This window comes from Melanotaenia boesemani, chromosome 6, assembly GCF_017639745.1.
Source record: "Melanotaenia boesemani isolate fMelBoe1 chromosome 6, fMelBoe1.pri, whole genome shotgun sequence".
Classification (NCBI taxonomy): Eukaryota; Metazoa; Chordata; class Actinopteri; order Atheriniformes; family Melanotaeniidae; genus Melanotaenia; species Melanotaenia boesemani.
Genome location: NC_055687.1, coordinates 6847419 through 6861621, shown reverse-complemented (window position 1 = coordinate 6861621; position 14203 = coordinate 6847419). Strand labels below are relative to the sequence as shown.

Genomic DNA, 14203 nt, shown 5'->3' with positions numbered 1-14203 from the left:
AGAGAACAGCCTTGAACAACCTGTAATTTAGTTCCAAATTTTCTATTTTTATTATATGCATTTTATTTTTGTGTTTTCTGTTTGGTTGTGTATTTTATCAACTACTTTCTCTGTGAAGCACTTTGTGACGATTGTCTGTGAAAAATGCTATACAAATAAACTTTGCTTATTTAATTTCTTTAAATGTTGTCAGGAAAACAGAAATATAAGCAGAAGTTTATTGGAGTATATAGCAGTAAGTTTAGGCTATTCTAATGAATTGGAAAGTTAGTGTATTGTATTAGTAGGTTTATTCTTCAACCCATTCTCAACTATTTTAAACAAGCTTCCTTGTTAACCGTTCTTTGGATGTTGGCTGCATTTTGCTCCATTTTCTGATAAGATGCTCCTACATTTCTTAAGTAATGATAAGGTCCGGGCTCTGAGGAGGATTCATCACTCTTTAAGATCTGTTGCCATTGATTTTCAGCCCAGTTCTTGTTTCATTTGATATACCTTAGTCTTTTATTCCCGTTTCCCAAGCATGGGTAGATGGATCAACTGAGGGTCCGCCTTTCAGGTCCTGTGTCAGGTCTTTGCTTGATTTGTTCCTAATTATTAAGGTCATCACAACCTACGCTTCTTTTTTCCTCCATTTGTACAGTTTCCTCAAATGTTTAAAGAACACACTGCACACCATGCTGAGATGTCAGCTTGACAGCATTTCTTTGGAGTCAGCTTGTTGCCGCTAAAATCCTATTTTCTGCATTTTTTAGATGTAATAAAAGAAATTAGAACACATTGTGTACTTATGTAACAAACTGTTAGTAACAAAGAGCTGAAAGCCCATTTAAAAGTTTTTTTTTTTTCAAATGTTTTGTTATGTGTCATGACACAGGTTCATCTGTTGTGTTAGAAGCAGATTTTATGTTTGAATGATTCATAGATCGTTGTTAAGTGGTTTAAACAAACAAAAACAGCTCCTCTGTAAATGGTCAGGAGCAAGACTGAACATGTGTGAAAAGTAACCAATGGGGAAAAACAAGAACAAAACAGAAACCATTGCTCAAGAGAACTTTAAACTATTGCAAGAAAGTTGGACTGCTCGGAAGCAAAATATAAAGAAATAAGGAGTGGATACGACTTTTGCACAGCAGAATAATATTTATCCAATGAAGACTTGCATTTAAAAAAATAAAATGAAATTAAAGCTGCAAGCAGCGATGAAGGCCCTCGCACCTCTGGCGCCGCTCCGGCCTATTGCACCGCCCCACCAGCCGGCAACCTCCCTCCCCAAGCAAACTCGCTCTGGCTGGCAGCCGTACGCTCACTCGTCCCCAAGCTTTCTGCGTTGGGTGGTCATTGTATCACTCTGAGGATCACCTGGGAGCTCAATGGTCCCAGTAATGACATCAGAAGTGTTCATGAGCATGTTCTGACCAATTGTGTGAAATAAAGACAAAGAAAAGCATGGTTTTAAGATCTGCAGATATCAACATGGCCAGTAGGTGGAGCTATAGTGTTTGATCTTGTACTAACATGTTGAGGTTCGGACTTTAATGACAACTGCCAAGTATCACGTCATTGGGTCAACCGAGTCCAGAGTTATAGCCACTTCCTGTTTGATGGCGAGGGACAGAAACCTCACAGGCAGCCATTTTATTCATGATGGTGTAAGCAGTTTGTTATATTGTGAGTCATGTGTTCATCAAGGATAATATTGATGAGTTTGAGTAGGTGTGTAGGGTTTTCAATGGGATAAAAGGGGTACTTCCTGTTTCCAGGGGGCGGGGCTATGGCGTTGAAAACATCAGGACATGAAGAGGCTTTTTGGTTTGTACTGGCATGTTATATAAATATGCCACATTTCATGAATGTCAGTCAAAGCAGTGGTTGGAGCTGATAGAATAAATAATTATAGGGGGCGCTATAGAGCCACATAACCAGCATATGTCTATTTAAATCAGTTTCAGGCCTGACCACTGTCCTTCCTGCCGAGTTTGGTGGAGATCGGGAGTACTATGGGTCAGTTGCAAATACTTCCTGTTTCATGGCGATGAACGCCATTCGCCATGGTTTTGCTTGAGGAAGGAACTTGAGGATTGTTTTCGGTAGTATCACGAAAGAGTTTGACCTGATCTGAAGCACTTTTGAGTGTGTGGAGTTCATTCCTGAGGAGAGGGACCCCAGTGTCTGAAAAAGACACTTCCTGTTGAAAGTGGGCGGGGCTTAGACCAAGACCAGAAGTAGTTCAATGTATCTGTTCAGGAACAGACCCTGAGTAATTACTGTGAGTGTGATGGTGATTGGATGAAAATTGAGGGATTTATACTGATTAATGATGTCATGGCGTTTTATCCAAGTTTGTCATGACGCCACCGTCTGGCCATGCAGCGTTGAGCAATGTCCAGGTGACAACATCTGGACATGTAGATGTGGTCAGCATGGAAATGACATCAAACGGGGCCATTTTGGTCAAGATAGGTTGTTTTACATGTAAGTTATGTCAGTTTCGTCTGTCATGGCGAGATATCAAAGTTTGAGGCCACGCCCCCGCCATGCCCTTTCTCCTTTGAGAAAGTTTTGCATAACTTTTGATCACACATGCCTCTGGAAGCTTCAGAGTGATTTTGAGGTAAATACGATATAATCTGTAGGAGGAGTTCGTTCAAATGCAATGGCAAGAAACAGGCCAAAATGACCCTGAAAATGACACGTTTTACAAAATGGCCGACTTCCTGTTGAAATTAGCAAAAAGGTGTAATGGACAGTTTTGTGCATCCTGGCATAGTAAATCAATGTGGTGAATTTCATGCATGTCGGTCCACGTAGGGGGCGAGGCTGGTTGATCAAAATATTGTAGGGGGCGCTATTGAGCCACTATGTCACTATTCCAGCATATGTCAATTTGGCTCAGTTCCACGTCTGAATACGATCCTTCTTGCCGAGTTTGGTGGAGATCGATGATACACCGGGTGAGTTACAAGTACTTCCTGTTTGATGGCGTCGGACCAAGATTCGCCATGGTTACGTTTGGCGAAGGAACTTGAGATTTTTATTGTAGTATCATGAAAGGGTTTGACCTGTTGTGAAGCACTTTCAAGTGTCTGGGGTTCATGCCTGAGGAGAAGGACCAAGACAACTGCTAAAAAGCACTTCCTGTTGAAAGTGGGCGGGGCTTAGGGCTAGACCGGAAGTGGTCATATGGGTGTGTTCGGGACCGGACCATGACTAAGCCCTGTGAGTTTGATGGTGATTGGGTGAAAAATGAGGGAGTTATACTGATTGATGATGTCATGGCGTCTTATCAAAGTTCGCCATGGCGCCACGGTCTTGCTTTGCAGTGTAGAGCAACAGTCTTCACCGGATATCATCCCCAACTTGTTTTCAGGTGTCTGATGCAGTTTGACTCCGGTTGTGTTCAAAACGTCAGAGAAGTGGGTCTTCGAGTAAAAAACATGACTTCCTGTTGCCAGGGGGCGTGGCCTATTCATAATCCCATAATGACCACATAGATGTGTTGAGGATGGGACTAGTATCATACGAGGCCATTTTGGGTCAGAAAAGTTGTTTTATGTGGGAGTTATATCAATTTCGTCTGTCATGGCGAGACATCAAACTTTGAGGCCACGCCCCCTGTACGCCGTTACTCCTTTGAGAGAGTTTTGCATAACTTTTGATCACACATGGCTTCTGAACATCCTCAGCCATTTTGGTGTCAATACGATAATATCTCTAGGAGGAGTTCGTTCAAATGCGAGGTCAGTAAAACGCCAAAATGGCGACTTTGACCCAAAATGGCCGCCTTCCTGTTTTTTTTAGAGCAGTTCTCCAAGAGGATTTTTTGTTCGCCTGAGCATTTAGAACATGTGTAGTGAGTTTCATAAAGATTGATGACGTGCAGTGGCGGGGCACCATAAATAGGTGGCGCTCTTGTTCAATTTTGCCCGAACAGTCCCGAGCACCCCAAAATATGAAATTTTTCACATTCCTTTGGGGGGGTACGCAAAATTTGGTGAGTTTTGGGGTATGTTGAGACCCCCAAAAATGCAATTCATTTGACGGGAGAATAATAAGAATAATAATAAACGCTTGCATTTCAATAGGCCTTCGCACCGCCTTCGGTGCTCGGGCCTAATTAGGTTGCTGATCACGTGATAATCATGGGCTTTTTAGAGAAGGTCAAGACAGCTTCGAGAACGTCACGGTGAGCTTTAAAAAATAAGTTTCAGCATATGTGTAAATCATATAAAACTACTACGCATGTTTTAAATGTACTTTTATTTCTTTTGAAACACCAGCTGTCACTGTTGACAGTTTTAAATTTATCTATTAATCTAATATTTACAAATTTCCGCAATTCTCTGACGTCACTGTCGTATCCCAACGTTTTTAGCCTAGACCAGAAAAAAGGATGTAGAAGAAGAAGAAACTTGGGGACAAATGTTCCTCTTGAAGACAAACCATTTATATATTGATGCCATTAATGAGGACAAACACGCTCAGCTGGAGGTGTGTACACGCTGTTGATTAAAATTTAATCCGTCAGTAGCATAGTTAACCATAACAGGTGAATTATTGGTTGTTATTGTAGAAACCCACTTTTAGTTAGCTGGGGGCGGTTGTGTCTGTTAAATCACAGTTTTAAGTTGACTTTCTGTTTTTGTAACAGACTATTTGTGGACTAGTTTTAGATTTTATAGCAATACAAAAAATTTAGTTTAATTAATTTCCAAAATATCAGTTGCTGCTTGTTAATTTGGTATGTACCCAACCTCAGTTGAACGTCTGAAGTTTCTTTTTTAAGGCACATATATGCTGTTATAAAGAATACATAGACCCAGCATAATACATAAACTCCTAAAGTAATACCACCTGGTGTTGAGTTGTACATTATTGGAACCAGGACTAGTCACATTTACAGTGAGGTATAACTTGTTAGGCTCATGCTTCTGTGGGATTAGCTAGTCAGCTAAATGTGTGAATAATGCTCCTAAAATAGTACCAAAATCCCACTCAGTATTCTCCTGTTGGTATTCACTTTTTAAGATGTTAAAAATTAGAATGAGAATACTTTATTAATTCCAGAGGGAAATTGATGAAATTAATAGTCCTTTAAAAACTGTTGAAGTGAAACACAGTAAGATGTTTAATAGTAAGTAGAAAAATAATAGTAAAATTAATTAGATTATACCAAGTTATACCCTGTTGTGACAGTGACTAATTAGGCTTCCAACATCAGCTGGCATAATCTAGGGGAGAAATAATCAGCCAAACACAACTTTCCTTACTTTTTGTACTAAGTTTATATACACTATATATAAGCATTCAGATAATTTAGTCACAGTTGCAACTAGTTACTTAAGTTTTGAATAATAACAATACAGACAGTACACATGATAATAAACTGTTAAGTAATATTTATTATCAGTCTGAAAGGAAAAGTAAGAACAGTTTCTTCTGTCAAACATGTTGGTTTAGGTATATTACTCTTCAAGTAAATACTTACTTCAGACAAATACTCTTCAGACTTTTGCTTGATTTGGAGAAGAATGTTTCTATACTGCTGGTTTTATTAGTAGTAAAAGATCTGAGTACATGGTTAAGTCATTCATTCATTCATTTCATTTTCTATACTGCTTATTTTAATTCAGGGTCATTATTGTTAAAAAAAAAAAGAAACAGACACATTTTAAAATAAATGAGCTTATGCTGTCATTTCTAAGCACATACAGTGATGACAGTGTAATATCCTGCAGTTATTAATATAAATTCCTTTCCTGCTCTTAGATGCTTCTGTTTCTGTCCCTGCTGATTGTCTGTGTGCCACTAGGGGGCGACACTACTCCAATCAGCTGCTACAATGACCAAGGAGAGGCTGTTGATTGGTACATATCCTTTTAGGATCTTGTAACTGAGTTTGGTTCTGTTCATCCTGAACTACAGAGACAGTTTTGGATTGTTAAAATGTTGCAGTGTTTTCTCTTTTTCTTACGTTTACACCATCCTCCTCCTCATCTCTCTGTACATTAGGTTCTATATGTACAAGCTGCCAAAGGATGAACACATAAAATCTCCCACTGAGGGTGAGATGTATTTGTTGCTGGAGAGAGGGAGTAAAGGATGGACTGAGGGGAAAACAACAGTGAACGACACTTTGGGAGCTCTGGGTCAGACCGTCGGGCAGCTGTACTCACAAGGAAAGGTGTGCTTCCATCTGGTGTGCTTTTGCCAGCATCAGAATAAATACAGAGCCTAAAAATGGTGAATTTAGTTTTTGGATTAAAGTCAGCTTTCTTTAAATTGGATCACCTTACAAATTTAGCTCCTTTAGTATTCATTTTCTTAATATAGACCAAGTTTACAGTTAAAAATGTACAGTTTTACCATCTATCCATCTATTTTCTATGTATTTGGACATGTTTATTGGTTCCTGACTCATGTTTGGTTGCACAACCTTTGGTCATTGTTGCTGCATCTAAATGTTTCTTGTGGGCCTTATAAAACCTCCTGCAACTGTTTGCTTGTAGTATCTGCCACTCTTTCACTTAATTCAGTCAAAGTTCTTTTAAGCAGTTCTTTTAAGTAGTTTTTTTTTTGTTTTCAGTGGCATTGAGCAGTTTAATTTTTTTTTCTTCTCAGACATTCTTTTGTAATATTGACCATGTGCTTCAGCTCATTTTCCTGCTGAACAATGAATTATTTTTTGCTTCGGATGTCTTTCACTGATGCATTTTGCCCCAAAATGTGTTGATAATGTTCCTCTTTCATCATTACTTTGATATATTTAATGCTTCCATCAGCAAATAAGCCTCACTCACTACTTGTTGGTGCCAGAAATGCTTACCTGGTCTGTTTATTTGTGATTTAATTTATAATTAATTATGTGATTAAATATAGTTATGATCTTTTACAACCCCTTCTAAATGTTTTGTTTTAATTAGAGCTTTTTTCTGCATGTACAACACCTGCAGTCTACATAAAAATTGCCTTTCAGATGCACAAATACTATTTAAATGTATTTTTGCCTGCTTCTGCTTTTTGTCCACAGTCATAAGACTTCTCTTTTCATGACACATACTGAATTTGGTGCTAAGCATATCTTTTTTAAGTCACGGCTTTTCTGTGACAGCTTACTGTTGCCAGGTCAGAATGAGCAAGTCAAGGAGAAGTGATAATATTTATTTGAATTTCTTTTCAGTTGGTTTGTTCACACGGCTGTAAAAGGAAACCAAATGATCATACGAGACAAAACATTTTTCTGCCAAGATGTTTCACAAAAAGTGTTCTGCTATTTATCCATTCATTCATGAATAAATGGCAAAATTGATGTCAGTCTTCTCAGGAAAACTTTGTCTTTTTTACAGAATTCTGAAATAGCGTACATCCTTTACAACGACCAGAGCCCGACTGAGGAGTTCAAGAACATTTGGGACAGAAGCGGAAGTAGAAGGGGGCACACAAAAGGTTTTATATTAATTTTATACATGAAATTTTTAAATGAAGCATTATGGTGTAAAATTGGGGATTTGAACAAAAAAAAAGTTTTCCTGCTTTAGTTGGTTTTGATCTGAATGTCCACAACCACCTGAAGAGGAGACATTTATCTATTTGACCATTTTCCTGTTTCTGCACCTCAGGTGTTGTCCTACTGGACAAAAATCAGGGCTTCTGGTTGGTCCACAGCACCCCTCACTTCCCCCCTGAACGACAGGCAGGGCAGTTTTATTACCCCAGCAGCGGCTTGAATAACGGACAGAACTTCATCTGTGTTACCTACCCGCTCGACCGTTTCCAGACCATCGGTAAGACCGGATTCTTGCCGGGTGTCCTCTTAGGAAAATACAGTTAACAGTAAAGGAGGATGTTTAAATGTATGATGGTTTTAAACTGCAGTTAACGTTGCTGCAGTTAGCAGGTGTTTAATTTTCTGTATGGTTTAGAGAGCTTAGTTTCAAATTCTTTTCATCTTTATTGTTGGACGTCATTTCAGCCTTTGATAGACTGGGAACTGTGATCAGTCTAAACATATGAGAATAAAACAAAGCCTTATTAGACGGTAACAGCGACGCATACAGAAGATCCAGTTCAAAGTAAGTGTTTACTATCATGTGCAGACAGGGTTGTTTCATTTTGTGGAAAAAAATAATTGTCCTATCGTCACAAGAGTCATTAATAATCCAGTCAGGCATGACAACAACAATATAATCAGGGTGACCAGGTGTCGTCTTCGTGTCAGTCGTCTGCCTCTTCAGCTTCCTGATGGACTCAGCAGTTGGCATGGTTGCTATGGAAGAGGCCAGGCTAATGTGATTAGACTGAGTTATGTAACCATAGTGATGCGAGCCTTCACACAGCAGCAGGGATTTGCTTTATCAGATCCTTGTCTCTCCAGCTGAGAAGCCGAGAGCCTCTGGGGTGATGTGGATAGATTGTTCGGTCAAACAGCAGAAGATGATCACAGCTGTCAGTAACTGCTGAAACAGCTAACTTAACCACAAGTCAGGATGTCAATTTAATGTTTGGTTTGAGAATAAAAGCATCCGATTTGTTGTGGCACTACTAACGTTATTAAGTTAGAGTCTCAGCGTTTTCAGATGGTTAAGGTTTTTGGATGTAAATTAAAGGATTTTGGGCAAATTGAGATTCTGAGCCTAAAATGATGCAACACAAAGGTGTGTGAGGATTCAGTTTCACCTGATGGAGCATGAATGTCGAGACATTTTCCTCACATTCAGAACCTCATGATGCTGCAGGAGAAAAAAAGATGATCACCAAATTCAAGAGAGACTCGTGAACATTTAGAGGAAATTTCATAGTAATAAATGCATAGCAGATATTTTGATGAGCAGAGGCAGCATTCAGGGGTAAAAATGACAAACAGCTTTGTGCTTACGGCCTCTTAAATGCTTTACACAGCTTTTTAAGTCATGTTAAAGAATATAAAAAAAGATAATAGAAGTTCAACATTAAATGTTGCACAACGATGCTGTGGTAGCATTATGTTATGATATATTAGGGCCTGTCCATCCATCCGTCCATCCAACCATTTCCTCTCGTTTGTTTGAGGTTGAGTTGCAGAGGCAACAGGTTCATGAAGGAGAAACAGACCTCTCTCTCTCAAGCTACTCTCTCCAGCTCTTCCTGTGGGATCCCAAGTCAGTCCCAGGTCAGAAAGGATACATTATCCCTCCAATGGGTCCTGGGTCTGCTCCGGGTCTTGTAACAGAAAGAAATATCTGGGAAAACCTCCAAAGAGTCTGCTAATCAGATGCCCGAGCCGCGCAGGCTAACATCTTTTGATATGGCAGTTCCATGCTAAGCTGCTTCCGCATGTGTGATTTTCTCCTTCCGATCTCAGGCAGAGCCCAGTCTCCCTCCAAAAGAAGCTCATTTCAGTCACTTGTTCAACGCAAAAACACTTTGTCGCCAAGATGCCTAATAAAAGGAGATCTGCAATCATTTATCCTATTATTTTAGTCACTACCCAGATCTTGTTACCGTAGGTGAAGCAAATCAGTAAACCAGTAAATCGAAAGCTTTGCCTTTCGGCTCAGCTCTTTGTTGACCCCAGTAGAGCAGAGCAGTGCCATCATTACTGTTAAAACAGCCCCAGACCGTCTGTCCTTCTCTTGCTTCATTGCACCATCACTTGTGAAGATCTAGAGATACATCTCTGCACTCCACCTTTTTCCAGTTAAGAACCGTGGCCTCAGGCTTGGAGGGGCTGACGTTCACCCCAACCGCTTCACACTGAGCTGCCAATCGCTCCAGTTTGAACAGAACCACATCATCTTGAAAAAGCAGGGATGCAACCCTGATGTTCCCAAAGCAGACACCCTCCTCCCCCGATGGAGCCTAGAAATCCTGTTAATGAACACCACAAACCGGATTGGTGAGAAAGGGTATTGATATTAGGTTAGGAATGCAGTTGTTTTTCTAAACATAGTAACAGATTTCATGCACATGTGGTTCTTGCTTGAATCCAGTAGACACATGGATCAAATTCTCAAATCTGCAATTAAACTGAAAAAACAGATTTTTCTTTATTAGTCTCTTGGTTTATTTTCACATGTTCACTTTTAAACCAGGAATCAAACAGGGAGCAATTTACTTCAGAAAATCCAGAAAGCAACTTCCCAGCTGTATGCACCAAGCAGGAAATCAAAGAATTACATCTTTACAGAAGATTTTTTTTTAAAAAAGTTAAAAAAAGGCAAGTAGTGAAACCAAATTACCAAGATGATGAATGGATTTTTCCCCAGCTGCATTAACAGTAAAGTGCTTACTATGTACAGTTATGTGTTATACTTGGATCAATTTCACCAGCACAGTTCTGTCCGTTTGCTGTATATGACGAACGAAGCGCCTCAGCTTCTGGAGTGCCGTTAGCAGTGTTTGTCTTAAATTTAATTTGTTTCGCACCACAGGAGAGCAGCTGCAGATCAATCAGCCTAATGTGTATGACTGCGACGTCCCGGAGTCCTTGACGTCCCTGGTGCCAGCACTGGCTGCCGTCTGTGAGAAAAAACATCTGTCCAGTCCAATCTTTCCACATGTCAAAACTATATCCAATCGCAGCGTGACACTGACCTCAAAAGACGGGACTGACTTCATCAGCTTTGCCAAAGGAGCCTCATTTGACAATGGTACAACTTTACGGACATAAAAGTAGTTTAAAGTTTAAATACGCTCATCGTTAATGACTTTGCAGCCAGAAATAGTCTGATCTGAGCATGCCAAGCTCTGGTCCTCTTTTAGCTTCAATCACTTTTCATACCCTCTGTGTGACCCTATAATCTAATGATTTGAAAGCACAGGGTTATATTTAAACAGGCAGTTAAACACCATCTTTCTTCTGCTTCATCAGATCTCTATCATTCATGGGTGGCCCCCGCCCTTCAGTCAGACCTCCTGGTTCAGTTCTGGGTTCGCTCCACAGGCATCCTCCCTTCTGACTGCTCGCTGGGCTGGAAGGTCCTGGACATCACGCTCATCAACCCAGGGCAGACGTTCACCTTCAAAGCCACCCAGGACCACTCCAAGTGGGCAGTCAGCCCCACTGCCGCAGGGCAAGGGTCGGGAGGAGGCTGGGTGTGTGTGGGAGATATAAACCGGAATGAGGCAGAGGAGAAGCGGGGCGGAGGCACAGTGTGTTTGCAAGATCCGGTGGTGTGGAAGGCTTACCGGACGGCAGTGCTGCAGTGTGAGGCGTGTGGAGGAGAAACTATCGAGTGTCAAAGCACTGCAGAAGCCTGATTACATGCTTTTAAAAAAGATTCCTTTTCTCAGCACAATCGCATCCCCAGCACAATTAACAGGCTTCTGGTGGCCTGCTGCCTCATGAATATCGAATCCTGATCATTAAAGTAGTAATTTAAGGGTGTTTGCAGAATTAAAAAAAAAAGATAAATTTGTTTTCTTGTGATTATGTAACAAAAATCACGTGAAGCTATAATTTCATGCATTTGTCCCCATTTCTTTACACTCTTCCATGCACATTTGCATACAGGTGACTTTCATTCCGGTTAAACATTTTATTTATTCCATTAATAAACAAGTGGAAAAAACACCCTGAGAAATTCTTCAAAGATTAATGTGAAAGCTGCTAGCTAGTATACAACATGGACCCATACTTCAAACTATTTTTAAATGTTTTATGAGGAAGAAAACAAATCAAATTTTCTTAACCTTATAAAAATGTGTATGAGCCCTCATTTCATGGATGCACCGATACTATGTATGTGTACTTGTACTCTGTATTCATTAATATGTTCTAATAGTACAGAGTCCAATACAAATGTGGAAAATCTAGGCATGTAGAAATTAACAAATTAATGCAAAGGGATTCATTAATAATTTTTATCCAGAAACAAAAGTTATTACAGGTGCTATTTTAAAAAATCTGAATTTGGAGTTATCTTGGAGAGAGAAGCTGATTTTGGCAATGTAGATGCCTTGTCACAGCTGTAAACATAATCCAACAAAAAACCAATTTATCCTCCTTATTTATAAAGATTCTGACAGTTTTAAGCCGTATATGATGGCTGCAGGATTACCCCCGTTGATCACACAGTTAACTCCTCAGTTGTCTCCTCGGGCATTCTGGTCCACACTTCTTACCAGTGAACTGTAATAAGATCTTTTAGTACTGATGTTGGTACTTGGTATCATAAAGAACTCATGGAAGTTCTTGTACTGAAAAATGTGGTATTATTGAATCCCTATTTCATTTACAAGAAAACTCAAATTCTTTTCTTAAATCGTGACTGCCACTAATCTGTCTTTTTTAAAACAGATTAGAGTAGCTGTAACTAAACAGCACTTTAGTACACTTTAGTGCACAGCCTGGGATGCATGTACGACTGCATTTCACTTCCATCTTGCATGTGCATATAACTTGAAACTTGAAACAGTTAAGAGCTTGTGATTTTAGCATGTGATGCTACATTTATTGCCAAGTTCTGCACAGAATTAGTGAATAAAGAAAAAAACGTCTCTCAAATGTAGAAAATAAGGAGCACTTTACTGACGTTAAGGACCTGATTGAGAAACGGTTTTCTTGGCCTTTAAGCCAAACAAACAACTTGTTAATTTGCATGTTCGGTTTGGCTCTGGCAGTTGTCAGGGGCCGTTTTATTCTGCTCTTTATATTAATGCACAGAGAACAGTGCTGGAGGAGGATGAATAGTTGAATGTGACAGGAAATTGGGAGGGTGGGTAGGGGGGTTGTGAGTTGTGAGAAACGTGTTCATTTTGAAATGCACAAAACCCCCAGAAGTGCCACTTACACATGAAAGTGTTGGTTCAAGTGCCTTTACAGCTACTGGGGGCTGTTTCAGCTGCAGCTGAAGAGACTTGGTTACAGACTGAAAGAGTGCTGCATCAGTAAATCTGACTTTTTCTGTCTCAGTCAACATTAGCTGGTATTGGGGGGCGGGTTCTCTGGGAGGGTATCGAGCCTTGGCAGTTCGAAGGGAACTGGATTTTATAGGCATTTCACTTATATGAACAGTCTTGCATTAATTCCTCTCAGGGATGTTTGGTTCACACACATTTCACAGATGATAAAATAAAGAGACTGACAGGGTTCAGGTGTGGGGAATGCTTTAATACTTCAATGTTTGAGTTAATAAATGGGTTGCAAAACTTTCTTTGGACCATTTATGTCCTTTTCCCACACTTTTTATGTGCTTTGGATTTGTACTTGCATCACTTTTCCACATTCTGACCTTGATTTTGCTTGGAGACAAAGATGCTGGTTGTCTTGAATGTGAATAAAATGACTACTACAAAGATGTATTAGCTGTGGCTGATGTGAAATATATCCACTTTGCTTTGAAATGTCAGTATTCATTGACATGTAAAGACAACTTTATTAGCTTTTTTATGAAAAATTAAGCAGCTTGGAAAACCTTGCTGTATCGAATGCAGAGCTTGTTACAGCACGTGATCCAAAAGCAACAAAGTTCATATAAAAGTACATTTATTACCACAAAAATAGGGCATCCTGTATGTAGTGCATAAATAGATTTGATGTGAAACTACACAACATTGGAGCCGGCTGCAACGCCTCCATGTGTTCTGAATACATTCTAATGCAATCATGAGAAAGGTGAGCACCCGATACAGAAAGGCACTAAACCAGTTGGTAGCACAGCATTATGTTTGCACACATCATCTATTATAACTCAGAATCCTCTCTCTGGTGCCTCAATGCCCACACCTTGGCCAGTTGAGAGGCTTCATTAGTGCTGAGCAGGAAGTACAGCAACCAGAGGTCACAAGACTAATTTCAGATCATACGCTTAAGTTGACATGTTTCTTTAAAACATGAAATTGGGGCTGAATGAGTTAGCTCTGCTCACAACAGTAAAGATGCATCTTATTGAGCTGCTGAAAAATTAAGTTTAGCTGTTGAAAAGTTGAGACCTGGAAAACCTTAAACCTAAAAATGATGGTCCCCACCCTTTTTTTTTCTACATTGTTTTCCATTCGGTTTTGGTATTATAGTGATGAGCTGAAGCAAAGCCACATGCTTTTTAAAGTGCATGAAATTGTTTTAAAGCTGCAATAATCAAAATATGTAGTATATCTAATGGAAAATGAATGAGCAGTCGGCAGAGGCTTATATGCAGGCTCTGTCTCTGTTAAGTAATCTACTGTTCTGGACAAAGAGAATCAGGTGCTGGTAACTATGCAGGTAAATGAGTTTCAATTTGGT

At 39.8% G+C, this 14203-nt stretch overlaps 1 protein-coding gene across 1 annotated transcript; it reads left to right on the top strand.

The window, feature by feature from the left end:
• Nucleotides 1-4375: 4375 nt before the first annotated feature.
• dnase2 (deoxyribonuclease II, lysosomal) lies at nucleotides 4376-13279 on the top strand. Its single transcript, XM_041987364.1, has 7 exons — nucleotides 4376-4491; nucleotides 5770-5867; nucleotides 6013-6184; nucleotides 7347-7446; nucleotides 7620-7784; nucleotides 10410-10628; nucleotides 10850-13279. The coding sequence occupies exons 1-7, from the start codon at nucleotides 4423-4425 to the stop codon at nucleotides 11236-11238; spliced, it is 1212 nt and encodes a 403-aa protein (XP_041843298.1). The 5' UTR covers nucleotides 4376-4422; the 3' UTR covers nucleotides 11239-13279.
• The last annotated feature ends 924 nt before the right edge of the window (nucleotides 13280-14203 follow it).